Source organism: Polistes dominula, unplaced genomic scaffold (assembly GCF_049000335.1).
Source record: "Polistes dominula isolate Pdom_NZ unplaced genomic scaffold, Pdom_raw_medaka scaffold_35, whole genome shotgun sequence".
Lineage (NCBI taxonomy): Eukaryota > Metazoa > Arthropoda > Insecta > Hymenoptera > Vespidae > Polistes > Polistes dominula.
This window is the reverse complement of record NW_028300968.1, coordinates 2,225,124-2,252,130: the sequence shown is the minus strand read 5'-3', so window position 1 is coordinate 2,252,130 and position 27,007 is coordinate 2,225,124. Positions and strand designations below refer to the sequence as shown.

The following is a 27,007-nucleotide window of genomic DNA, read 5'->3' as shown; positions in this document are numbered from 1 at the left end:
TCATTTTTAGTTTGTTTAAATTATTAGATTATTAACAATGAAATGTCTGATTACTCGGATTATTTTCACCTCGAAATCAGACATTTCATATTTCATGACATATTTTACAATGTATGGAGTATTCATAGAAATTATTTTCATTTAATTAAAATCTTTTGTCATTTTATAAATAATCATTTCAATTTTCTAATAAACCAAATACTATTACGTATACATACATATTATAAATATATATATATACATATATGTGTGTATATGTGTGTCGTAAATAGACACGCGTTATTATTGTCCTTTCTTTTAAAGAGTTTTATCGGCCATTTTCTTTTTCTTTTTTTTTTTTAATATTATATTTTTATTTTAATGCATAATTTTATTAACGCACGAATTTAACCTTATCGCTAAATACCACGAATTATTATTATTATTATTGTTATTATTATTATTATTATTATTATTATTGTTAATTATTCCTTTTGTTTAAAAGGAGAACAAAAAGCTGTAAAATTGTTTACGTGTATATGCGTGTATGTTTATATGTGAGCATTTGTATATGTGTGTATATTTTACTCATAAATTTTAAAGCATTTTTAACAGACCATTATAAATAATAATAATAATAATAATAATAATAATAATAATAATAACAATAATAATGATTCCCATTTGAATAAGAGTAAATAATAAATCGTTTATTATTCTAAAAGGATTTTCCTTTCTTTTCTTTTCTTTTCTTTTCTTTTCTATTTTATTCTATTTTTATTTTCTTTCTTTCTCTTCCAGCCAATAAATCATTCAGACACACTTTGGTTGTCATATTCAATTTACTATGATCAGTGATTTAAATGAAGGAACTAAACGAGATGGTAAGTCCGACAGATTTGTTGCTCTCACACGACAAACGAATCAATTAGAACTATTATTCGTGCAAGACCAAATAATAATAATAATAATAATAAATAATAAACAAAAGAAATTAGTTAAAACAATCAACAAATTATGGTGCACGAGTAACACCTGTAGATTTTTCATGTCAAAATAACAATTTTTCATTTCAAATGAACATTTGTTCAAGTCAAGATAACAATTTTTTCATTTCAAATGAACATTTGTTCAGATCAAGATAACAATTTTTCATTTCAAATGAACATTTTATTCTGGTCAAAATAACATCTGAATTTAATTCCATAAATATTGTTTTAAAATATGATTGTACATAATTTCTTTTTTTTTTAAATTAACATAACACATTATACGAATTAATTGTTTAAATTATTATTTATTATTTTATCTCAGTCTTTTTAATTGTTATTTTGAAATGAAAAGAAAGGTTAATTTGGAATGAAAAACTGTTATTTTGAAATGAAAATGATCTCTTAACCTGAAAAAATGTTCATTTGAAATGAAAATTGTTATCTTAACCTGAAAAAAATGTTCATTTGAAATGAAAATTGTTATCTTAACCTAAAAAAAATGTTCATTTGAAATGAAAAAATGTTATTTTGAAATGAAAATTATCTTAACCTGAACAAATGTTCATTTGAAATAAAAAAATTGTTATCTTAACCTAAAAAAAATGTTCATTTGAAATGAAAATTATTTATATTAACCTGAACAACAAATGTTCATTTGAAATAAAAAATTGTTATCTTAACCTAAAAAAAAATGTTCATTTGAAATGAAAAATTATTATCTTAACCTAAAAAACTTATATAAATATGTATATGTATATGCATTTAACTTTGATAAGAATATATAAAGAAAAAGAGTATCATATTTTTGATATAAAAAAAAAAAACGTACATAATGATAAAATAATATATATATATATATATAAACCTTTAAAAAAAAAAAAGAAAAAGAAAATACAGTTTGTAAAAATAAATTGAATAGAAGATGGAGGGAGGGAAGGAGGGAGGGGGAAAGGAAAGATGGTCAAAATGATGGATAGAGAAATAAAAATAAAATGTATCAGAACAAAAATCATCGTCTTGCACATGAAATTAAGGTTTTTAAACAAAAAAAAAGAGATCTGATGTATTATTAGATAAGAACATTATCATGGCGGCGTATAATAGCGATCAATAATATATATATATATATATACGTATGTATATATAATATTATACGTTTATAATTATATAAAAATATATTTCTTAATTATTAACACTATATAATAAATGAGTATTATATAAGCATCATATTTTTTTTCTTTCTTTCTTTCTCTTAATAAATGGTCACGATGCCTGTCGCGGATAACCGAAGCCTTTCTTCTATTATTATTATTATTATTATTATTATTATTATTATAATATTTCATGTTAATTATGTATTATTATTTTTTATTTATTTTACGCGTGTGTTGTCTGTCTGTGTATATGTTTTATGTTTTGTGTTACGTGTGTGAGGAAGTACAAGATCCGACATTATTATTTTTTTTTCTTTGTTTTTTTTTTCTTTTATCGTTTGGTGGTGGTATTTGTCGCGAACTTTAACGTCATTTTGATACATTAATTAATTAATTATAATATATTTGTTTTTTTTTTTTTTATGTATATATATATATATATATATATTTTTTTTTTATATGGTATATTTGCAACTTATTATTTTCTTCCACTATTATTATTATTATTATTATTGTTATTATCGTATTATCTTCATTTTCATTTAATTATTTTTTCTTTTTTCTTTTTTCTTTTTTGGTTTAGTTTATGTTCTTCTTCAACTGCTGCTTCTTCTTCTTTTTTTTTCTTTTTTTTTTTTTTGGTTAATTATTAGTTTTTTTTTGATAACAATTATTATCACTTTTTTAATATTTCGTTTTGTTGGCGCGTGTAAATAAAAAGTTCGCATAAATTGTTTATAAAATACACATTCGCGAGTATTATCAATATTCTATGGAGTGTGTTTCATTCTTTCTTCATTTATTTATTTGTTTATTTCAATCTTCATTTTTCTTATTCCCTTTTTTTCTTCTTTTTTTCTTTTTTTAATTAACACGCTGAGCGAATAAAATCATATATATATATATGTATATAAGACATAATCATTTCATTTTTGTTTGTTACTGAGTAATATATAATTGGAAGCATTTTAATATCATATCGTATTTTTATGTATGTAGATCTTAATATTATTTATTATTATTAATTATTTAATATTAATTTATTATAATTATTATTATCATTCATATCGTCGGGCCTCGAAATTTCGGTAATGAAATTATTGCGAGATTATTGTCGTTATTTTATATTATTTTATATTATAATTATTATTAATATTATTATTAATATTATTATTTATTATAATATATATATATATATATATATATATATATATATATATATATATATATATATATCATTATTATTAATTATATATATATATATATATGTATATTATTATTATTATTATTATCCTTTTTTTCTCCCTACCATTTATTTATTTACTTCTTCCTTTTTTTTTTAATATCAATTTTTCGTCGTCGCTAATTATAATTAATTATTTTTAAATTTAAATTTATTTTATAAATTATATTGAAATATTTGCCTCAATTTAATAAATTCGTTCGTTCAAATGATTTTTAATATTTGACAATGAGAATGAGAAAATTAATTGAATAATATATGAGAAAAATAAAATTATCTTCCTTACGAATATACGTAGACATTTTTGTTTTGTTTTCTTTTGTTTTGTTTTTTTCTTCAATTATTGTGGTTTTTTTTTGTTCTTGTTTCGTTTTGCATATTTTTGCTTTTTTTTTTTTCAACCAATCTCTCATGTGTAATTTATAAATATATGCATATATATATATGTCTATATATTTGGAAGGCGTAGCGTGATTTCTATTGCGAACGACCATTGAAAATCGAATGTTTTATTTTTGTTTGTTTGTTTTTCTTTCTTTCTTTCTCGAATGACATCCATTCACACCAATTTGCAAGGCCCTTCTTTTTCTAGTCAACGGTGTGTTCGTTTAATATTCTTGTTGCGTGTTGTTTTATCTTTTTCTTATTTTCTTTCGTTTAGTTCTTTTATTTATTTCTTTTTTTGTTTATGTAGGAAATTAATTATTAAATTAACTTTTTCTTTTTTTCTTTGAGTATTCGTATTTGAAATATTTCTTTCTCTTTCTTTCTTTCTTTCTTTCTTTTTTTCTATTGGGGTTTGTTCGTATTGTTTCTTTTCTTTTTTTAAATTAAATTATACAAACAATAATATTAACCCATAATAATAATAAAAAAAGAAAAAAGAAAAACGTGAATTATAATTGAACGATTAAGTTTTTTAAACTAAATACAATTTTTGCGTAACGTAAAAATACATTTCTTTGAGAAAGAAGATAAAAATAAACATGGCCGACACATTGTTAACCTAATATGCATCATCTCATTCGTTTACAATTGTATTAAAAAATATATATATATAATTAAACGAAGAGGATCATCACAATTCTAAATGAGAATTGAAAATATACAAAAAGTGTTTAAATTATATCAAATAAAATTAAATTAATATTATTAACATTAATATTAAATTATTTTAAATTCCAATTGCATAATTTTTATAAATCAACAAGCATTGACCGCCATATTGTTTTTTGAACACTATAATCAATTAATATTATAATATTATTAATATTATTAATATTATATAATATTGATATAAGATTAATATTATTAAATAATATTACAATTGTGCATAATTTTTATATATCAATCCATTGACCGCCATATTGTTTTTTGAAAACTATAATCAATTATTTCACAGAACTTTTACAAGAATAAAATAAAAACATGTCAAATTTTGCCATGCAGTCAATGTGATTTAATAAAATTACGTTTTAATTTACTTTAATTAGGTTAACAATGTGTTAAAGTATGTTTATATTAATCTATATACATATATAGATAAATCGTGTCAATTTGTATTGTAAACTATGACGCCATATTTTGTACTTTTAGCGTAACTCTTGTTTCTTTTTTCTTTTCTTTTTATAAATTTTGCAAAAACATAAAAATACGAAAAAAAAAATTCAAATGATGAATTTGTTTTTTTCAATGTTATATCGGTGTGATTTTGTTTGTTCCTTATATATGTATGTGCGCCGCAGACATTTATACGCACAACACGCATACAATTTCTTTCTCTCTCTCTCTCTCTCTCTCTCTTTTTCTTTTTATATATAATATATATATTTATATTATAATATAGTTATTCTGTAAATTCCAAAATTATAATGCATAGAAAATTGAAACATACAATTTAATAATAATAATAATAATAAATTGTTTGAATTGTAAGCTCCTTATTTTTACAGTACGTTTCAAATTTCTAAATGACATTCTTGCCAAAATTCTTGATCCTCTTTTATATATTATATTATTTTTTTTTTTTTTTAAACAACAACGATGCGGAATAATTATTAAAAATGTTTTCAAAAATTTTTGTTTTCTCACGCGAACGATTAAAAAAAAAAGAAGATCATTTTGTAATTGGATAAATGAAATGAAATAAAAAGAAAAGAGGAGCTCATTTCGAACAGCGAGAGGAGTGAAACGAATGACATTTGTTTATAATTAATATCTACATACATACTTATTGCAAATATATACAAATATATACACATAAATACACATGTATATATTTGTATATATTTTGTTAGTTTTTGAGAAAGAAGGAAAATTAATTAAAAATAAAAATAAAAGAGCGACAATAAAAGCATATATATATATATATATATCTATATAACTATATATCTATAATATATATAAATATATATATTTAGTGTATGTGTGTGTGTATGTTTATAAAAAAATGTAAATTCTCAGTAACTAGTATAATTTTCGATCGACATTTTTCTATGCGTGTCTCTTTCTTTCTTTCTTTCTTTCTTTCTTTCTTTTCTATTCTTCCTTCTTTCTTTATTTATTTTATTTATTTATTTATTTATTTTAAACTCGTATTTATGCGTTTAATTATATTTTCAGATATATGAAGAAGAATCTTCGCGTTCTTAAAAAATGCGAAATGGACTTTTTTTTTTTTTTTTTTTTAAATATCACACTCCCCCAGGCAAACGTAGCTAACGAATTTGTACATTAATTAGTTTCCTTATTATTGTCATGGTAATATATAATATCTTGTTAATAAAAATACTAAAATATTATGTATATTATATCTTATAGTATATATATATATATATATATATATACATATATATGTATACATATATACGTATATTTTTATACCGTTTAGGTGTATGTATATTTATATATGTATATATAATATTATGTAAGTTTTTATATCATATATAAACACATTAATCATACACACGCACAAACACACTTATTATGTTTTATTTTCTTCTTCTTATTATTATTTTTTTTTTAACCTCGTTTTTTGGTGTGTATGTACGTGTGTCTGTAATACATGTGTAATATATGCTTACGCGCGAACGTGGCTTTTATTTTGTGTTTTTTTGTCCTTTTTTTTTTAAACTTTTTCTTTAAGTTTGTTATAGTAAGAGATTATTGCATTATGCATTTTTGGTACCGTTACGTTATTAAACTTATATAATTATAATAATAATAATTTGTCGATACGCATACATCGACAATTTTATAATAATTTCATCATCATCATCATTATCATCAAAGTTTACTTGATGAACTTTACATATATATTTTTTTGTTTGCGTATCGACACCGAGAACTTTGGAAAAGCTCAAGTACATAACGACGACGCGAACCCACCCCTAAAGAAAAATTGTTTTCTAGGAAAAAGGAGAGAAAGGGAGAGAAATGGGGGGGGAGGGTGTCGTACCGTTCATCTCCTCGTGTACAAAAAAAAAAAAAAAAAAAAGTAAAAAATAAAAGTATTAATATTATAATATAATAAAAATATGTATTTTTTTTTTTTTTTTTTGTACAAATAGATCTTTTTTTTCTTCTTCTTTTTCTTTGTTTGTTTGTTTGGTTTTTTTTTTTTTTTAAATAATTAAGAAAATATATAATATTATGTATTAGAACCAATACATACCATAATATCTAGATTATATCTGTAACTTTAATATTACCATATTCGTTTTTATTTCGTTCGATTTAAAATAGATTCGATTGAATTAACTTTTTTTTTTCTTTTTCTTTTTTTTTAAGGTTAAGATTAAAATTTGATTAGGATTTTTTTTTGGAAAAGAAATATAAAAAAAGAGAAATGCGTGTTAAGCAATTTCAAAATAAAAATTAAAGATAAATCTTTTTCTTTCCTCAATTGGATTGAATGATAGAAAGAGATTTACCTTGTCCCTAATTTCCTTAATTTCAAAAAAAAAAAAAAAAAAAAGAGAAAAAAAAATAGGAAAAATATATCAGAACAAAAAAGGAAATAAAAAAAAAAAGAAAAACTTAAATGCAATTTTTGAGTACAATAATTATTAGAAAATATATAAAATAGAGAAGAACACACGACTAACGTAGTGAACGTGGGATTAGGAAGGGATAGTAGGGGTGAGGGTAAAGGGCTAGGGTTGGGGATTTCACGGGGAAAGAAGAAACGTTCGACAAAATTTACTCTCTGTAAGGTTTACAGTAAGAGGAACGGTGATTCATGTGTTGGCTGTAAGAGCCTGAGTGAGAAAAGCGTTTGAGGCACTTAGAGCACTGAAAGGGTTTTTCGCCACTGTGCAACCGCTTATGTTCGGTTAGGTGATGTTTGTGCTTGAACGCTCTTGTACACTCCACGCATTTGTGCGGCCTTTGCCCTAAACAAAAAATATTTATATTACAATCAAACGAAATTTATCATAGTTCATTTAGAATATCACGTAATGATTTTGTTTCATTTGGTTTCATATTTCTGAAAAAAAAAAACAAGCATTATTTGATTCACGTATTATGTATAAGAAAAATCAATCTATATATTTTGTTCAGTAATAAAATAATGAAAGAAGATACGAGTGGATATTATAAAGATTATTTTTAGGTTAATATTATTTATAATTTGTTAATATCAATTATTCATTAATAATATAAAATAATATAAAAGTACTTGATTTGAATTTTGAACGATACCAAAACTGACGAAGTCAATTGAAATACTAAACTATTAAATGGCAGTCTTTGAAAAGGTTTGAAGATTTTTGTAATTTATTATTGTTAAATAAAACTAGAATTAAATATAAAATATTATGTGCCAACAAAAAAATACGTGATATGAGTTTTGAACGATACCAAAACTGACGGAGTCAATTGAAATAGTAAACTAATAAATGGCAATCTTTGAAAAGGTTTGAAGATTTTTGTAATTTATTATTGCTAAATGAAATTAGAATTAAATATAAAATATTATTTATAATTTATCAACTTACCGGAATGTTCATACTTGTGTCTAGCGAGTGAACTATGTTTCGAAAAAGTTTTGTCGCAACGATCACAAAAATAAAGTCCTTGTTCGGTGTCCGTTGTGGTAGGCTGTTCAACTTTAACTGGATTTTCGTTTTCCTTTTTGGCGTTCCCAAGATTTTGACTCTGAAATAAAAAAAAAAAAAAATCCATTTGTTTATCCTACGAAATCTTTCTAATTATTAAACAAATTGTTAATTGTACATTCAACTACACACAGACACGTCATAATTCATGCAAAACTTCGAACAGAAACAAAAAACAATTGTTCTTTTAATTAGTAAGATAAATTTAACAAAAATTATACATGTATAAAAAGAAATACCTTTTGCGAAACGTCAAGTACAGAAGGCATACGTTTTGATTCAACAGAATCGTTCATTTCTTCATCAATAACAAGAGGTGAATCCTCAAGATCGTCCGTTTCTTGATTTGCAACAGTCGATGAAGTGTCTTCTTTTTTCTCACAAGGAGGAGAAGCAATATTTCCATTGGATGTATCGGCATCTTTCACGAGGGATATCGTTAGGACATCTTTTTTCGATAAATCCAAGGGTTGTTCAAACGTTGTTGGACTTGAAAGTGGTAACAATGCTGGAATTCTTGATTCCCTACGATCCCTAGCACGGGAATTCTGGAACCAAACCTAACAAAAATACATATTCAATGAAAAATTACTAATTATTCACAACACAAACTTGTGTGTTTACTATATTATTAACCCCTTAAGTTGTACGCTCGAGTTAATTCGAGCGGCGTTGTATTACGTTGAGCCAAAATTGTTCCTTATGGGGTTAAATGTTTGTGCAATGTATGAACGCAGATAAGTTCATTGCATTTGGATATTTAAACCTCAGAACAATTTGAGAACATTGTTAATACATTAACCAATAAAGTATAACCAACCAAATGAAGTACAACAATAATAAAAAAGAAAACCATAAATAAATCTATGAATAGACGATTATTATTTGATATTTACCTGTACTACGCGAGTGGAGAAATTAATATAATTCGCAATCATAATTATTTCTTCTTTCTTTGGCCTCGGATTGATAGCATAGTAACCTTTAAGAACAGCCAATTGTTCATCGTCTATTAAAGACCTTGCCCTTACTCTTCTACCATTTTCTGTATGCGTTTGATTACTATCCTCTTCATCATCGGTATCCGGCTCGGAACTATCCTCGTGTTTTCTTTTAGAAGATAACCTGGTGGTGACACCTTGTGATTGATTAGCATCTTCCAATTTGGCAGCTAAACCTTCACTTTGGGAATCGTACTGATCCGCTGTTAACGACCAATCATAATGGGGGTTCATTTCATTCGATATTTCACTATCCTGATCCTAAACAATTAATCAATTATTTATTCTAAGTTGAAATAAATTAGAACATTTGAGAATTAATTGAAATATCAAATACTTACGTGGTATTCTCCAAGTTCACTTTCAAATTCTCGTCTCATAATAGGAGAACTGAATATTGAGGTAGACAATTTTTTAACATTTTCTTCTAACAATTCCTTAGTGACAGAGGTATTGACAGTCTCTAAAATACGACGAACAGCATCCAACCCTCGAGACCCAATCGGTGCAGGTGACTCCTTTCCTTCCGTACCTTCCGTACCCTCCGAATCCGCAGTTAATGGACTCATCGTTTCACGATGGGTCTCAAATTTTTCTGTTATTTCGTCGAGTCGTTTGGAATGCACTTGATTTAATATTTTTCCTAACGAGGATTGTAGGAAATAATTGGTAAATCCCATCATAGGGGGTATAAGACTTGGTCCGTCGTAAATACCTGGATAAATAATAATGAAATGGTGATTAAATGAAATGGTCATTTTTTTATGGTGTTTAGATGTTAGATATAGGAATGAAGAATGTGTTAATGAATTTTATATTACATAATAACTTTTAAATAAAATATTATTATAGGTGTAAACGTTTCAATGTTTTCATGATTTATCACAAGTGATATTTAATGTGTGTATATTGATATCCTATGTTTATGTATATACGTATATATGCGTATCTAATTTCCTTACCACCACCTTCTCGTATTTCTTGATAATCCGAAGGAGAAAGCTTTGGCAGTATCGGTAAAAAAGTATTATTGTTAGCCGCAAGAAGTGTATCATCTCGTCGGGCACCATGAACCGATTGCGTAAGCGTTTTCTTCGAACATTTTTCTATATTACCAATGTTGCTGTTTTGTCTAGACTTCTTCAAATTAACGATTAAGCATTTTTTCGATGTCATATGACTCGAATAAGAACCAGAATGTGAAAATCTTTTACCACAGTTGTTACATTGAAATGGTTTCTCGCCGCTGTGTATACGCAAATGTTCCTAGAAAATCAAAGTACAATAATATTATGATAAGTATTTAAATGAATAATTTATATTATTTTTGATTTATTAACAATTTTGTTTACCTTAAGATGATGTTTAAATTTGAACGCTTTTTCACAATGGGGGCACTTGAATTTTCTTAAAACAGCACTTTCGTCGTGGCTGATCATATGCCTTTGTAATCTGTAGACATTGGCGAAGGTTTTGTTGCACACTTTGCACGACTGTAAAAAAAGAAACATATATATATATATAAATAAAAGAAAGGTAATATTAATTTAATGTATACATAATTATAAATTATCAACATTTGCAAAAGAAAACAAAGGGTTCTAACAACTTGTGAAAATTGTGCATTAAGATGAATTCATATTTATAATTAAAACTAAGTTTATGTTATCAAAAATTATCAAAAGGGTTCTAACCACTTGTGAAAATTGTGCGTTAAGATCATTTTTGTCTGCCGAATACAACGTCTTGTGAACATCCTCTATATGAAGTTGAAGTACGTGAGCGTTCCGGAAGTGAATACCGCAGTGAGGACAAGTTTGGCCGTTTTCTTGTTTCATCTTCGGCCCTTCCTCGTTTTCATCGGCACCATCGACACTACTATTACCACCACCACCAGGATTACTAATTCTTCCATCAATTCCATCATTGCCGCCGAGGCCACCACCACCAATCCCGCCGATCCCAAGAATTTGTTGACCGGAACCAGCACTGGCACCACCACCACTACTGGCACCACCTCCACCACCATTGGCACCACCGGTACCACCGCCACCGCCACCGCCGGCATCCTCGTCGAGTACGGCCGACGTGGCTTCAGCGGCTAAACCTTCGGCTGTAGCCGTCTTCACCTTCGTACCTATATCTGCAACACCTGCTTCGTCCTCGCTGGAATCTAATTAAATCAAAGGTAAAAACAAAATGTCAGATAATTCTAATTATTTAATATATTATCGTCATTTTCATTCAAAATCAAACAAAAACAATCAACATTATACATAAATAACGGGAGGAGATGATAAATGCAAAAGAACAACAAAAAATACAAATTACAATTAACAATAAATAATAATAACAACAACAATAAAATCATGATCCACTAATCCAAAGTTGCAAAGCCGCCTGCAATTCTGGGAGGGTCCATTGTCATCTGTTACGACTCATCTACGTGTACAGATATATATAGGTTGCTATCTAATACATAACACACATACATATATGTATATATATATATATATCTATGCAAAAAGACATTCCCCTCTCTTCTCTTTCTACCCCACTAACCCCCTCTTCTTACCGGTCCTTTCGCACGCGGCTTCGCACGACACCCTGTGGCTGGCCCCTGTTGTGGGTGCCTGCTCTGCCTGCCTGCCTGCCTACACTGCTGTGCTATACGAGACGCCCTTCCCTTACCTTTTCTTCCCTTCCCTTCCCTTTCTTGCTTGCTACACATGAGATGCCACGCACGCGTCGAAATGAGAGTACAGAGTACTGAACACTATGACAACCTCTACGTTCACGACGACACAACGACTATGACGATGAAGAGATGACGTCGACACGCATACTCGAAAAGACTACCACCACCACCACCACCACCACCACCACCATGAAGGGGGAAAAATGACACATGACCGTGAGTCCGTTCGAGCCTGAATAACTTTTCGGCCCTATCATTGTAGTACCCACAGCAGGGATTCAAATCTTCCCTCCCCCACTTTTATTTTCTTTCTATATATATATATATATGTATACTATAATTCAGCATTCGTGATCATGAACCGTTCATGAAATGCAGACTTTGATATGTGTGTGGTTGAAAAAAAAGTGCCCTTTGTCCTAATCTATTTGATTAGTTAGATTATACTGAACGTTCTTTTCAACTTTGTACCTTTATTTCATTCACGATGACTAATCGATGACTGAGGTATATTTAAAAAAAACTTTCTTTACTTTCATCCGACTGACGTAATTTTATTTTATCTCAACCAATTATATTCGTATGTTAATTAAGATAATAGTAATAATTATTATTATTTTAATATAATTAACATACGAATCAAGTGTTAGTAAAATTTGTGTTACTTCAGGTAACACAAATTGGTTTTTGTTTTTTATGAAGTCAAAAATTATTTTATATAGGGTGAGTGTGAAATATTAATTTATAAAATACACGAATTTTTAATTTAACCCTAATATACATGTATATATTTGCGTGTGTATGATTTGTTATGTTACTATTAAACGAAATGTATTGTATCTTCATCCAGTTAGATTTCGTACGTCGTTCGTATATGAAAAACGAACTTTGATCAGCGTGCACTCCGATAAGATGTTGAAACAGGTCACAGCCATGACCTTTTCAGAGCCTTCCTGTCCACGCATCATGGATCACATTCCTCTTTTTCTCTCTCTCTTTTCTCATTGGTTTTAACTAACTAACTTATTATTATGTATGATATTTTATTAATTTTTATTATATATATATATACGCACCTATATAATAAGTATAGGTAATAGTATAGTATATATATTATTATAATTTATATATAATATAATAATAATTTTATAATTAATAATTAATAATTTTAATTTTATATATTATTATTATTATTATTATTATTATTATTATTATTATTATTATATTACTTATATAAAATAATAGTAGGTAATATATATTTATTAATATTATACTACCTACATAAAATTAAAATAAGTAATATATATAATATAATAATAATTTTATAATTAATAATTCATAATTTTAATAATATTGTGGTAATATTAATTTTAATTTTATATTATATTATTTTTTATTTAATATTTTTTATTAAATAAAAATAATAAAAATAAAATATATCAAATAATATAATATTTCCTATTTGGTTTCTTATATATATATATATGTATATGTAATTAGTGTATCTGGGTAAGGAGAAATTAATTATGCGAATAGAAAAAAATGGGAGAGATTAGATTTACAATTAGAAACAAAAAAAAATTGGTATCTTCCTTTAAAGAAGGTATATCTTTGTTCCATTTATTTATCAATAATGACCCACTTTGTTATATTCTCTTTTGTTAAAAGTTTTTATCTTTAGATACAAATATACGCCTAACTTTATTATTATTATTATTATTATTATTATTGAAAATATCAATTTTAATTGGACTAAATGTTAGTTCGTTAACGATTGAAAATTTAATAGTTTTTTTTGTTTGTTATGATTTTATTTTATCTTATTTGGGGTTCATCTCAATCTGATCGAAGATGACGATGACTACTACTACGATGATGATGATGATGATGATGATGATGACGATGACGATGTTATTCAACCAATGATGTCAATGGAATGTGGAAAGGGCAATATCTAGCAAATTGCGTGATGTGTATTCTACTTTAACGTGTTACACATCTTGCTTATAGTTTGATGTATAGATCATGATCTTAAATGGATCGTTAGAATGAAAACAAGAATGATCTTTGAAGATTCAACCAATAATAACGAAACTATATCATTCGTTTAGAAATATATATGTATATGTTCGATATTACAATTTTGTTTTTTTTCTTCAAAGATATAATATACACACTATTATTAACCCCAAATTACCTAATTCGCATTTATTTATAATATAACAATCTTAATTAATTAAATATTAATTTAAATTTATTAATAACATCAAAATTTACGATATATAATATCTTAGATTATTTAATTTGTAACAAAAATAATTGATCGTTTATCTAGTGTATCATAATTTTCATTGGTTAGCTTTTGTTTTGATTCACATTAGTCAAATGAGAGTTTATTTACGATTTAAGATCATCGATTTTACTACGAACTTTATTATTTATTCCTGGAATAAATTATATCAGACTAGAAAGTAAAAAAAAAAAAAAAGCATACGTAATACATGATTTTGTTCATTTTTAAGGTTAGAAGACTTATTAGGAAAGAATTCCTGCGGTCTGGGTTATACTTTCTAATTCAACGTGAATATCTTCGTTCATTTCGTCATTTTCATGTATACTCGAGAAAATAGAAAAAAAAAAAAAAAAGAGAAGAAAAAAAAAAATCTTAGAAATTCTTTGAGACCACTTATCCTTCGTGGTCATGAATAAAACCGCATATCTTTTTCTCTTTCTTTCTCTATTGACTTTTAAAATATTATATTCCTTGAATTTACTTTCGTTCTATTTCACGTGACATTATTATAAATAATATTTAAAAACAAATCTTTTATTATTTTGTTTCTATCAAATTTCAATCTAATTTAAATATCTAAGAATCGAATATCGTGATATAAAATATACTAATCACGTGATCACTACATTAATCACGTGATCACTACACTAATCAAAGTTTATACAAATTTCAAAATAATTCATTTCAAAAGTATTTTCTAATGAGAATTGTCAAATTAATTAAAACTTTAAACTAAGATTCAAACATATATATATATATATATAATTTAATAAATGAACACATATATAAGTGTGCAAAACAATTCGAGTTACATTAAACTCCATTCGTAATTATCATTCTCAAGAGAAAACGAATAATCAACCATAAACGGAAACGGAAAGAGCAATGATCTTTTTTAACCGTATCCTGTTGAAATAAAAAATGTACATGAGAAGTAAACGAATGGAGAAGAACAAAACAAAAAAATATATAAAACATTAAACGGATAACCAAAAAATATATTCGGTGTGACCGTAACAAGAAATGGGTTTACTTGAACCAATGGTTCAATGATAAAGAAAATGTAAAAAAAAAAAAGAAAAAAAAAGGAATAGAAAGAACTTATTTATTAGGTGAACAAAATATGTTATGGTGGATATGATAAAAAGTTAGGAGAAGTATGGTAGCCATGCCCTTAGACGGAGATGAAAAGATGGGCGCACGCTTACGTCATCAAAAACGTCGGAAAGAACGGATGGCGGCATACTACTACTGCGTGAGTGTTAGTATGGGTTGCTATAAACTTATGGAACGAGTAGAACTGACGAAGATAGAAAAAGTCAAAGAGTACAAGAGAGAAAGAGAAAGAGAGAGAAAGAGAGAGAGAGAGAGAGAGAGAGAGAGAGAGGGAATTAAAGGCGCGTTTGCAGTTAGAAACACAAGAAAGAAACAACAGAAGCTTTAAGTAGAAAACCCAAAGTTTCATCTCTTCATCTTCAACATCATCTTTAACATCATCTTCATCTTCATCTTCTACTCTTGAAAAATATATTTTATATATCGTGCGTGTATAAGACGATGCACTAAGAAACAAGGATATAAACCGTGCTACGTGTGAGCCAAGTAAACGCAATTTCTCCGACTGAATCTCTGAAGAGAGTGAGAGAGAGAAAGAGAGAGGTCATTGAGCCTGATAGGGCGCGGTCGCCATCTTCCATGACATTAAAACTATTTCGATGCCTTCATTTTCTTTTCTTTCCTTGACTTTTTTTCCCCTAGCCTTTTTCTTTGTCTTTCATTGTCTTTCATGTTAATTTTCAATTTTCAAATTTGAATTCCGAATTTGAAATTTTTCATTTTCTTCTTTTTATCTCATTTTTATTAACAATTGTTTTGTAGATGCTGTATACTGTAATTATGATCGTGTACAGTTTAATAAATAATATGTTAAGATTGTTAGTATGATTTATTTTGTTTAAAGATTAATTTGTATTGTAAAATCTGTTTAAAAAAGGGGGTTGGGGGAATTAATTTTGAAAAAGTTTTTGTTTATGTTAAATTATAGATAATATAATCTATAAATGTAATATATATATATATGAATGTTGATAATTATGACGATGAAGTCATAATTTGTTAATTGAAATAAATTAGTAAAAGAAAAAAAAAAAAGTCAAGGAATATTATAAATTTGATTTTATATTAATAATAATTAATATTATCGCATAAATCGTAAAATCATTTAAGCCATTATCGGTAAATATGTATGTATGTGAAGAATATTAAATTTTCATGTAAATTGTAAATATGTGATACACTAATGAATGACATGTATTATCTATTTTTTGTCTATTAAAAAATAATAAAAACAAATTATAAAAGAAATCAATGTTAATTGAACAAATTCTCTGACGCAAATCAATTAAATTTATTTTAATAATCGTGCAACACATAACCTAATAAATTTGATTAGAAAAAATTATTGAAATTAATAAATAAATATATAAAAATATTAAATTAATATAAATTAAGGTGACAATTAAAAACAAAAAATAAAATATATATATCAACCAACAGATAAAAATTAATAAATTAATTTTGTATTAATTAATTAAATCAATGTTTCAAATTTTACCGCCATACTTCTACGCATTATTATTATTATTATTATTACTATTATTAATAATATTATCTTCATTACGCTGATAGTTCATCGTTGAAATAAAATCGAATATTTAAAAGAACAAACTAATGATTGAAATAAAAAAAATAAAAAGAAAAATAAATGACGTGTGCACGCATAGTGTGAGTTAAAAATTACGCATGCATGTTATAGAAATATATATATATATATAAGTCCCCATAAAGTAAAACGCAGATTCGTTTTGTTATCAAAAACGAAAGACAAAATAATAATCGTTATAAGAGAGATAACACGATGCGAATATCTCATAAAGAAAATATTTGCGCGTCTCTCAATGAACAGTCTGACGTATTATTATTATTATTATTATTATTATTATTATTATTATTATTGTTATTAATATTACATATATATGTATCACCTATGTGTGTACATTAACCAACAGTTCAACATTTAACACGAAGTTTATGAAAATACAAAGTTTATTTTCCGTTATAATATATATATATATATATATGGATATAAAGAAAAAATCCTAACCTCTTTCACTGAATTTATGTTTCAATTGTTTTAATCGTGAAATTTGAAGGGGGGGAGAAATATATTTTTTTTATATATTTTTATTATTGTTATGTACTAACGTTTCTCTAATCAATAACTAATGTGCGCCATTTTTTTTTTTATCATCACAATGACGCGAATTATAAATTCTTATCGAAACTACTACGTGAGTCTTTGGTGTTTGTTTGTTTTATTTATTTTTTTTTTTTTATCTTCTTCTATTTTTCTAATACGCAATTTAATTCAATAAAATGTTAAATAGGAAAGACGAATATTTAAATAATTATTAAAAATATTAAACAAGGAAGAAAATATTCAAATAAATTTGCAGACATTTGTAGAAGATTTTTGTAAACTCAATCTGTCAATTATAATCAACGATAACAAATAGATATTTATATTCATGATTGTGTGTGTGTGTATGTGTGTATACATTGTACGACTAATTTTTTATCTAATTAATAGCAATGCATTGATGCATTTTTTGTGCATAATTTTAAAAATAATTGTATCTACGTAAATGAAATTTGATCTCAATTTGAATTCATTTGAAATTGAATTATTTGTAAAAGTAATAATATAGGTTAGAATATTTTGACAGTAATTATTTATATTAAAAAAAAAAAAAAAAAGAAAAAACATTATTAAATGTATAATAATTTTGATACTAATTCGAAATAAAATATAAACATTTCAAAATAACAATATTATCATATTTAAATAATTTATAATACATAAAGTTAATTTACTTTATCAATAATGAATCACAAACAAAAATTAATCATCCAATAAATATCAAAATAATCTAACAAATGAAAAATATAATTACAAGATCAAAATTGAATAAATAAGTAGGACTATTATTAGAATGAGAAAAACAAAAGTAACAAAGCGTGAAAACATTTCTATTTTTTTTCTTTTTCTTTTTCTTTTTCTTTTTCAAAACGATTACTCTACAAACAAGAATGCGTAATAACCAGAATGACGAAATATTAAAGTAGATAATATAAAAAGAAAAAGAAAAGTATTGAGAGAATCATACAAACCGAACAATAATAAAAATTTATCTTTGTTTTCTTACGTTCGTTGACTCTCTGGTTAGAAAAAAATAAAACCATTTAAATGGTTAACAATGGTTAACGATGAAAAATGATCAAATATTCATGGAAATTATTTATAAGATAAAAATCAATCTTTTCTTATCTCAACGTGTAAACTTTTGTACCTTACACTCACACACACATACACACACACACATATCTCATATACAGTAATTAAACAAACAAACGAAACAATGATTAACAATTAAAAAATCTAACTTTTCAAAATATCATGCGTAACAAATTACAATTAACACTAGAAATACCAGGCCAGCCATTTTAATTTCAAATTTCTACTTCAAGTAACATTTTGATTTCTATAAATAATTTCCAAATGTCTATAAATTCAATCATTTATTAAAATTATTATCGTTAAACATTTTTTTCTTATTTTTTAAAGAGTAAATAAAGACTGGAAGCCTCAAAAAGTATTTTTTTTTATACACTAGTTATTTTGACTAGTGTGGTAGAAAAATGGTGGTATATCTAATGCTAAATAAAATACAAAAAATACGATCGATAAAATAAATATCAAAAGAATTATTTCAAATGTGACAAATGATAAAGAAAAATAAAAAAAATATATATATATATATATATCAAATGTAAAAATGAGAATGATAATGATTACTATAGTTAGTGTATTACTTAATTAATCATTTCTGGGAATAAATATTTGGATTAAAAATTCTTGAAATAGTAGATAAGATCTTTTGAGGTTATCAGGTCACTGTGTTCACGGGAAGTAAGAAGAAGAAGAAGAAGATGAAACACAGACACACATACACACAGAAACAGAAGAAGAAGAAGAAGAAGAAGAAGAACCGAGTTACGAATAGAATCAAAACGATTCAACGAAATCTAAGTGGGGGGTGGTGGCGTGTGTATTCTTTTATTTTGTCTTACTCAACCAACCATTATTTTCCTCTTTTATATTGCTATATTTATATATGGGTATCTATTTTAAAAAAAAATCATTTCCCTTTATACAGTAATTATACTTGAAGTTTAGTTGTCCGCCGTATATAAAACTTCAACAACGAATGACAAGTGGGGATGAATGACAAAGAAGAAGAAGAAGAAGAAGAAGAAAAAGAAGAAAAAGAGGGTTAAAAGCAACTACGTTGCATATGCTGCACATGCGCTTACGACGCGACTAAACAAAACAAAATTACAAAAAAATAAAAAAAAAATAAAAAGAAAGAAGATGAACACAAAAAAAAATAAGAATGAGTGAGAGTATAACCAAGAACGTTGACGGAAGGGACAAAAATAATACGCGTTATGTCTTAAGTCGTGTGTGTGTATATGTGTGAGGTTATGTTAACTTGAAATTTTTCGTAAATAAAATAACGTAAGTTATTAATTGATTAATTAACACGTTGAGCGCCACGTCAGCCATCGGTGGCTGACACTTCAACTATTTTTCCAATGCAAAGAAAAACCTGTGAACTGACGGGGATTTCCCAATGAATTCGCGTGACGCTCAACGTGTTATGCGAGTAATTAATGAAATGAGTGAGTAAAAAATTAGTAATTTTTTTTGTTGAGTAAGGAATAATATAATAAATTCCTTACCTTCGTAAACGTTCCGACTAAGTGTCATGGTCATAACTCGCGAAATCTCAGCTATTTCGTTTCGCGTTTTGCGCGTTATACTTTTTTTCATTGCCGAGGAACAACAACCGCGGAGATGGACACGCGCGATTTTCTAACGCAAATCCGAATAAATCCTTTTATTCGATTCCGCACTTAACGATATATTATTATTATTATTAGAATATTACGTGTCTCGATAATATTTTTGTATTATTTTTTTTTTTTTATTTAGATCATCATCTCTTTCAAGAATTCGTCCAACGACGTTTGGTGTAACAACCGCAACCACGCATCATTCTCGTGCACCTTTTCTCTTCTCTTTCTTACTTTCTTTAATATCAAACAAATAATAATAATAATAATAATAATAATAATAATAATAATGCGAAGAAAAATATTTAAAAAAATTAACAATAATAATAAAAATAATATTATCTTTCGTATTGGTCGTATTTTATTGTCACAAACACACACACACCCCACCCACTCACTTCTTTATTATTTTATTATAATATACCCCCAAAAGATAAAATAAATGAAATAAAACAAAACAAAAAAAATAAAAATGAACGACGAGTCAAATTTTGTTCTTAGAAAAGCAGGTAAAAAAAACAACAACCCGAGGGTTTTGGAATTGTTGAAGCGTCGCGTACGCGCACTTATCGACCACTTCTTCTTCTTCTTCCTTTTTTTTCTTCTTTTATTTTCCTTTTCTTTCTTTCTTTCTTCTAGTCTTCGTTCTTTTTATTTTATTTTCTTATCTTTCTTCCTTTTCCCCTTATCTTTAGATATTTCAGGTAGTGTTTCCTCCTCCTCCTCCCCCCCCCCACTTTCTTTGTGGCCAATATAATTTTATCAATCCTTTCTCTTTCTTATTTCTTCTTTTTATTTATAAGAAGAAACTTTTTCAACAAATTTTCCTCCAAAAATTCCCCCATACACACACCTAACAACGTGTTTTTCTATTTTATTTTCTTCTTCTCTTTATATTTATATATATATAAATATATATATATATATATATACACGTACGTTGAAAAGGTGGTGAAGAAGGTTGAGGAAGAAGGGGATGGTGGGGGTGAAAAAGAAGGCGAAGGCAGCGACGACGTAGACGACGTCAACGACGTCAACGACGAATCCTCCCCTCCGGGGGTGTGGGTGAGTGGGTGTCGTCTCTCACGTGGTGGTAAAAAAAAAAAAAATATCGAATGGGCCGCCAACGAGTCTCTAACCAAATTTTGTTCTTTTTCCGATACCTCGTAGAAGAAGTGAAGTTCGAAATTTGTTATATCACGTGGACACAAATTAATTTGTGCGTGCGTGTGTGTGTGTGTGTTCAGGGGTGAGTTAGTATATATATAAAAAAAAATAAACAAACTTTTGAATATAACGGGAAGCCTTGATATTATGAAAGTAAGAAAGAAACAATGAAAATTAAAATGATATTACAAAGAAAGAAATATTGTCTGATGTCTTTGGTTTTTAAATAACAAAGTTGTTTAAGTAAACACAACAACAATTAGTCTTTTCCATAAAACGTGTATAGAGTAGGTTGAGAATACAACAAACAACACAAGCAGCAGCAACCAGAAGTAGCAGCAGCAGCAAACAAAGTAGAAGAATTGAAGATGTTTTGTTAATCCTTCCCGACGATATAACTGATGATACTGAGATGATGTTGACGATGACGATGACGATGATGAGATTCCACTAAATAAGAATTGTTTTTATTGGAGGTGAGGGGGGAAGAGAATAATAATAAGAAGCTGAAGAAGGAAGCTGTTTTCTGAGAGACAAGTTGAACAATAATTCGTGGAAGTGTCAATGAAAAATTCTTCTTAATTTTCTGTTCTAATTTCGGGTATTTTGAAATGTTCGGTGATAATGGCCCCGTCACCCGTAGCCGTTGCCGCCAGCGCCGTTGTTGTTGTTGTTATAATAATAATAATAATATCAATCAATTCGTGAAGTTTGTTCGTTTGTTCCTTGGTTCGTTCGATTTCGTTTTATTCGTTTCTTCATCCACAAGGGGCGCGTGCGATTTACTTGCCTTGGTTCTTCGTTCCTCGCGTCTGACCTATCTCGAATGGGCGGGACGCTGTTATGTCGCCACTGTTAAACTTTGCTTCCTTCCTTTCTTGCTTGGTTTGACTTGGACTTAGGCTTAGGCTTAGTTTTGTTTGATTTCAATTTTTTTTTTCTAACGTGTGACGGTTTTCCCGTTTCTCTTACAATTAAAGGGCTGTTAACCTTTGCACACCCGACCCGAACTTTGTCATCAAATTATTATTGGTTTGTTCTATATAATCTTTCTTTTTTTTATATATATTTATCTATATATATATATGTATATATATATACGTAGGTAAAGTACGTATGTGTGTGTATCTAACTATTCTATGTATCTCAAATCGTATCATTCCATTATTATTTACTTTTACAGGATGATGACGACCGATCGATCGCATCATCCATCCTCTTTCTAGATTGAACACGTCTCTTTGTGCTCCCCCCTCCTCCCAGTAATTATTATTATTGTTATTATTCCTTCCTTTCTTTATTTATTTTTGATTTGAATTTATATTTTTATCTTTTATATACTTCTACGTAGCACTTGTTTGTGTGCATCCATTTAAATTGATCTCATTTTACATTCCACATTTTTTAAATACAATTTTAATATCAAAGAAGAAAACACGGATGACACATTATTCTTTTCTTATTGGAGATTTTTATATTCCGTCCCTTGTCATTTTTCGAATTGAACAGAACGGTATCATCACCATCACCACCATCACCACCAACACCACCATCACCACCCACTAAGCACACTATTCTTCCTGATGAAATAATGTAAATAAGACACAAGAGATGAAACTCTTGAAATAACTAAATTTCACTCAAGCTATATATATATATACATACATGTATGTATATATGTATAAATATATGTTATCACGAGAACGAAAGCTTTTTACTTTGACATGCTCTTTTTTTATCTTTCTCCTTTCACCTTTATTCTTCTTCTTCTTTTTCTTCTTCTTCTTCTTCTTCCTCCTCTTCTTCCACTTTTCCTCCACCTTCACAATTACACTTGGATTTCTTCGTTAGAAAATATAACTTTCTTTACGAGGAGTGTGAAAGGAAGTTTTCTCTCCAAGGGAATGAAAAATAATGGAAAATCAAAATAAATAAATAAAACGAAAGAAACAAAACAAAAAAAGAAATAAAATTAAAGACGTACAGTAAGATCCTTTTTTTGACAGGGTGGGTTGAGTTGGAGTATCGACAGAAGATTGGGGAAGAAAAGGATCGGAAGGAGATGATATTCTTGGGGTGGGGCGAGTATGTATCGGTAAAAGAATAAGAATTGAAGTGTGAATAGGGGTAGGAGGAGGAAGAGGAGAGGGTAAAATAAAAAATAAACGAAACCAAACGAAGAGGAAGATACACGGGGTATGGGTGAGGGGTGGAGTGGAAAGAAGAAAAAAAGGAAGGAGGAGGAGGAGGAGGAAAGAAATAAAATAAAAAATAAAAAAACCTAATATCTAATAAGGTGACAGATAGAAATAGAATAGAGAATAGAAGGAACTGGGGGAAAAAGAAGCGAGGAATTTCAGATTGTTCCGTCGATGTTAGGGCATGGTAAGAGTTCGGCCGAAACAGAAGCGTCCGTTTTACACTAGCTGACTCGCTCAAGCAGCGAACACCGGTAAACGCGCTCCCAACTAACACACATTGGAGAGGAAAGATCGGGTACAGCTTTGGAAGGTTACTATAGGATGGGACGGACGATGATGGCGGCTATAGTACAGAGGAGCCACCGCCTCCGTGCTTTTGCTCCCCCTCTTTGACGATTCGGCGCACCGCTTCTTTTCCCACTCCGCCTACAATTCTCCCACCCCCATAAAAAAAGTCATTCCACGACGGCGTCGGCGGTAGCTGACCAATCAGACGCCCTCTCTTCAACAAATCTTACTACTACTATTACAATTATTTATTCTACTACACTAAATACTATTACTATTATTTGCAATAGTGCAGTAGTCTCTTCTTACTTTCATTTCCAACACCTCTACTCTACATGTTACACTCGGTGGACTTAAAATCCCGTCCACAGAGTCTCAGCTCTGTGTCTGCTTCATCTACGACGTAGCTGCCTTCTTCTACCTTCATCTTCTTCATCCTTCTTTTTCATCATCATCATCATCATCCTCCTCCTCCTCTTCCTCCTCCTCACCTAAATCCCACCGCACGCGCAACTCACGCCTTCCTCTTCCTTCTCCTCCATTACCATCTCTCCTTCTTTTCTCCTCCCGCATTACCATCTCTACCCATCACCTATCCCTCTACTACTACTATTTCTCTACTACCTCCACCACCTCTCTACTATTAACCATCTCGGATTGTATATACCTTTTTCTCCTCCAGATCCCTCTCGTCACTGTGGCGCCACCGTGCCGGCACACACCATCAGCGTCCCTATCCTCCGTCGTCCCTAACTACGCGAGTATTATACTCTCTCTGTATAGCCCTCTTCTTTTTCATCTTCTTTTTCTTATCTTAAAAAATGAAAATTCTATTTTTCTTTTTTCACTCTATCTAATTTATTTTACTTACTTATTTTATCTAATTTTGTTATCCTTTGCAATTTGACACTAAACCCCATAGTACTAATTACTTTTATTCTAGCTCACACACTTCTCTCTCTCTTACACTAACTTATTTCACTTACTTGATATGTGCGGTACCATCATCATCCTTTGAGCATAATCTCTCTGTTAGTTCTCTTCGTTCTCTCGGTTAATTCTGATTTATATTTTTCTGTTTTCTTTTCCCTCTTTTCAATTCCTTCCCCTTCTCCTTCCCTCCTCTTTTCATTCCTCTCTCCTCCTGTTCCAGCTCCACCTCCTCATCCTCCTTTTTCTTTTTCTTTTTCTTGTTCTTCTTCTTTATTTTCCTTCTTTCGAACATTTGAAGATACCCACCAACTACGATCGATACCATCTGTGTATGCCCACTCTGTGTAAGTCCGTCGTCGTCGTAGTCGTCCTCGTCGTCTTCTAATTTTTCTTATCGGATGACGTTACTCATTAAACCGGAAACTGGGTTTTATATCGTTTTGTTTCCTACTTTTGCCTTGATACCTCTTCTTGTTACTAGTTTTCTTATCTACTTAAATACATGGGAGTGGGGTGGGAGGTAGACATGTTTAATACAATTTATTTCTTTTCTTTTTTATAACAAAAAAGTACATCTCCCATGTTAAGGATCATCAATTTAGAAACTTTGAATGTGATGAAATCTATCATCTTTTGTTGAAAATTTCATTTATCAATTGATCCAGATTATTGGATGATAAAATATTGGAAAAATTGGATTCGATGAATAAAAATGCATCAATTATAAAATCGTATAACCTAAAAATTAATTTTACAAACTAAAAAATGTTATCTTAAATTGCGTATTTTTATTCTTTGAAATGAATGATACAAAGAATGCAATCTATTAATACTGAAATTAATTCTCATGACATTCATCACAAATATTCTTCATTCAAACTGTAAACTGTATAAAATTAAAACAATTTACTGTAAACATAACTAGCATGTATTGCAACTAATAAAATACATCTCACGTAAAACTAATTCTCATGTGACGACATCCTATAATTAATTATTAATTAATAACCGCAAATATTATTTCAATATTTTTACATTGTACATATTATATTTGTATAACTATTAACATGAATCAAAATTTCGTACGCCATGTATTTTTATTATAAATATTTCTAAAATAAACATTACAATCCTTAATATGCATTTTATAACACAATTTATAATAATACAATAAATACACTTAGAACTTTTGATTAATAAACCAATATAATATTTACAAAAATGAATAATAAATATAACAAATAAAATGGCGAATTGGTGAGTTTATACGGCACTGAGAAAGTTAAGGCTTAAAACGACTACACACCAACAAGGAACGAGAATGATAAGAGAAATCGGATTCGAACGAAGTCTGTGTAAAGAGGATGAGGATGCTGATGAGGGGGTTGGAGGGTAAGTGGTGAGTGATGAGGAACGGGGGAGGATGAGGAGGAGGAGGATGATGATGAGGAGGAGAAGGCACATGTACGATGAATTACACACGAATACAAAATAGAACGTAACACATACACAGACATATACACAAAGAAATAGATGATGCGCGCTCGTGTTTCTGGCGCATATTAGTGAGAGAGAAAGAGAGAGAGAGAGAGAGAGAGTACGCGGAGGACGGACATTTAGGTGTCTACAGTGGGGATCGTGACTCCTTTTTAACTCATGGAGGGGTATCTTCCTACGCAGTAAGATATCCATAGTCATAGTCCCAGCCTTCTTTCTTTTTCTTTCTCTCTCTCTCCGTGAGTCCCTTTTTTGTTGCCGCCCATTAAACACGGCGTGATTCGTAGCACCGACTATGTGTTTGTGTCTATGTTTCTCTATTTCTTCTACTTTTTCTATATCTCTTATTCTTTATCTTTATATTTATCTTTATCTTTTAGGTTAAGTCATAAAATTTGTTTTTTTTTTTATTCAACATATATATAGGATAGGAAAGTATCATATATATATATTCATTCATATTAT

The 27,007-nt window shown here is 28.3% G+C and overlaps 1 protein-coding gene and 2 long non-coding RNA genes across 5 annotated transcripts; 2 read left to right on the top strand and 1 right to left on the bottom strand.

Annotated features, from left to right (window-relative positions):
* Nucleotides 1-1,966: 1,966 nt before the first annotated feature.
* Nucleotides 1,967-27,007, bottom strand: zfh1 (Zn finger homeodomain 1). 3 transcript variants are annotated; one of them, XM_015327481.2, is made up of 9 exons: nucleotides 25,099-27,007; nucleotides 11,184-11,662; nucleotides 10,842-10,982; nucleotides 10,452-10,755; nucleotides 9,831-10,204; nucleotides 9,385-9,750; nucleotides 8,728-9,048; nucleotides 8,369-8,528; nucleotides 1,967-7,762 (listed from the first exon to the last, which is right to left on the bottom strand). In XM_015327481.2, the coding sequence occupies exons 1-9, from the start codon at nucleotides 25,121-25,123 to the stop codon at nucleotides 7,569-7,571; spliced, it is 2,364 nt and encodes a 787-aa protein (XP_015182967.2). In that variant the 5' UTR covers nucleotides 25,124-27,007; the 3' UTR covers nucleotides 1,967-7,568. The 3 variants fall into 3 exon arrangements, with proteins under 3 accessions (XP_015182967.2, XP_015182965.2, XP_015182966.2); XM_015327479.2 differs by lacking the exon at nucleotides 25,099-27,007 and adding an exon at nucleotides 20,343-20,596; XM_015327480.2 differs by lacking the exon at nucleotides 25,099-27,007 and adding an exon at nucleotides 12,181-12,752.
* Nucleotides 11,538-14,914, top strand: LOC149032379 (uncharacterized). The gene is made up of 2 exons (XR_016176816.1): nucleotides 11,538-11,677; nucleotides 14,039-14,914. It is a non-coding gene; the product is annotated as an uncharacterized LOC149032379 (long non-coding RNA).
* On the top strand, nucleotides 17,117-23,865 carry LOC107069845 (uncharacterized). Its single transcript, XR_016176817.1, has 2 exons — nucleotides 17,117-20,282; nucleotides 20,596-23,865. It is a non-coding gene; the product is annotated as an uncharacterized LOC107069845 (long non-coding RNA).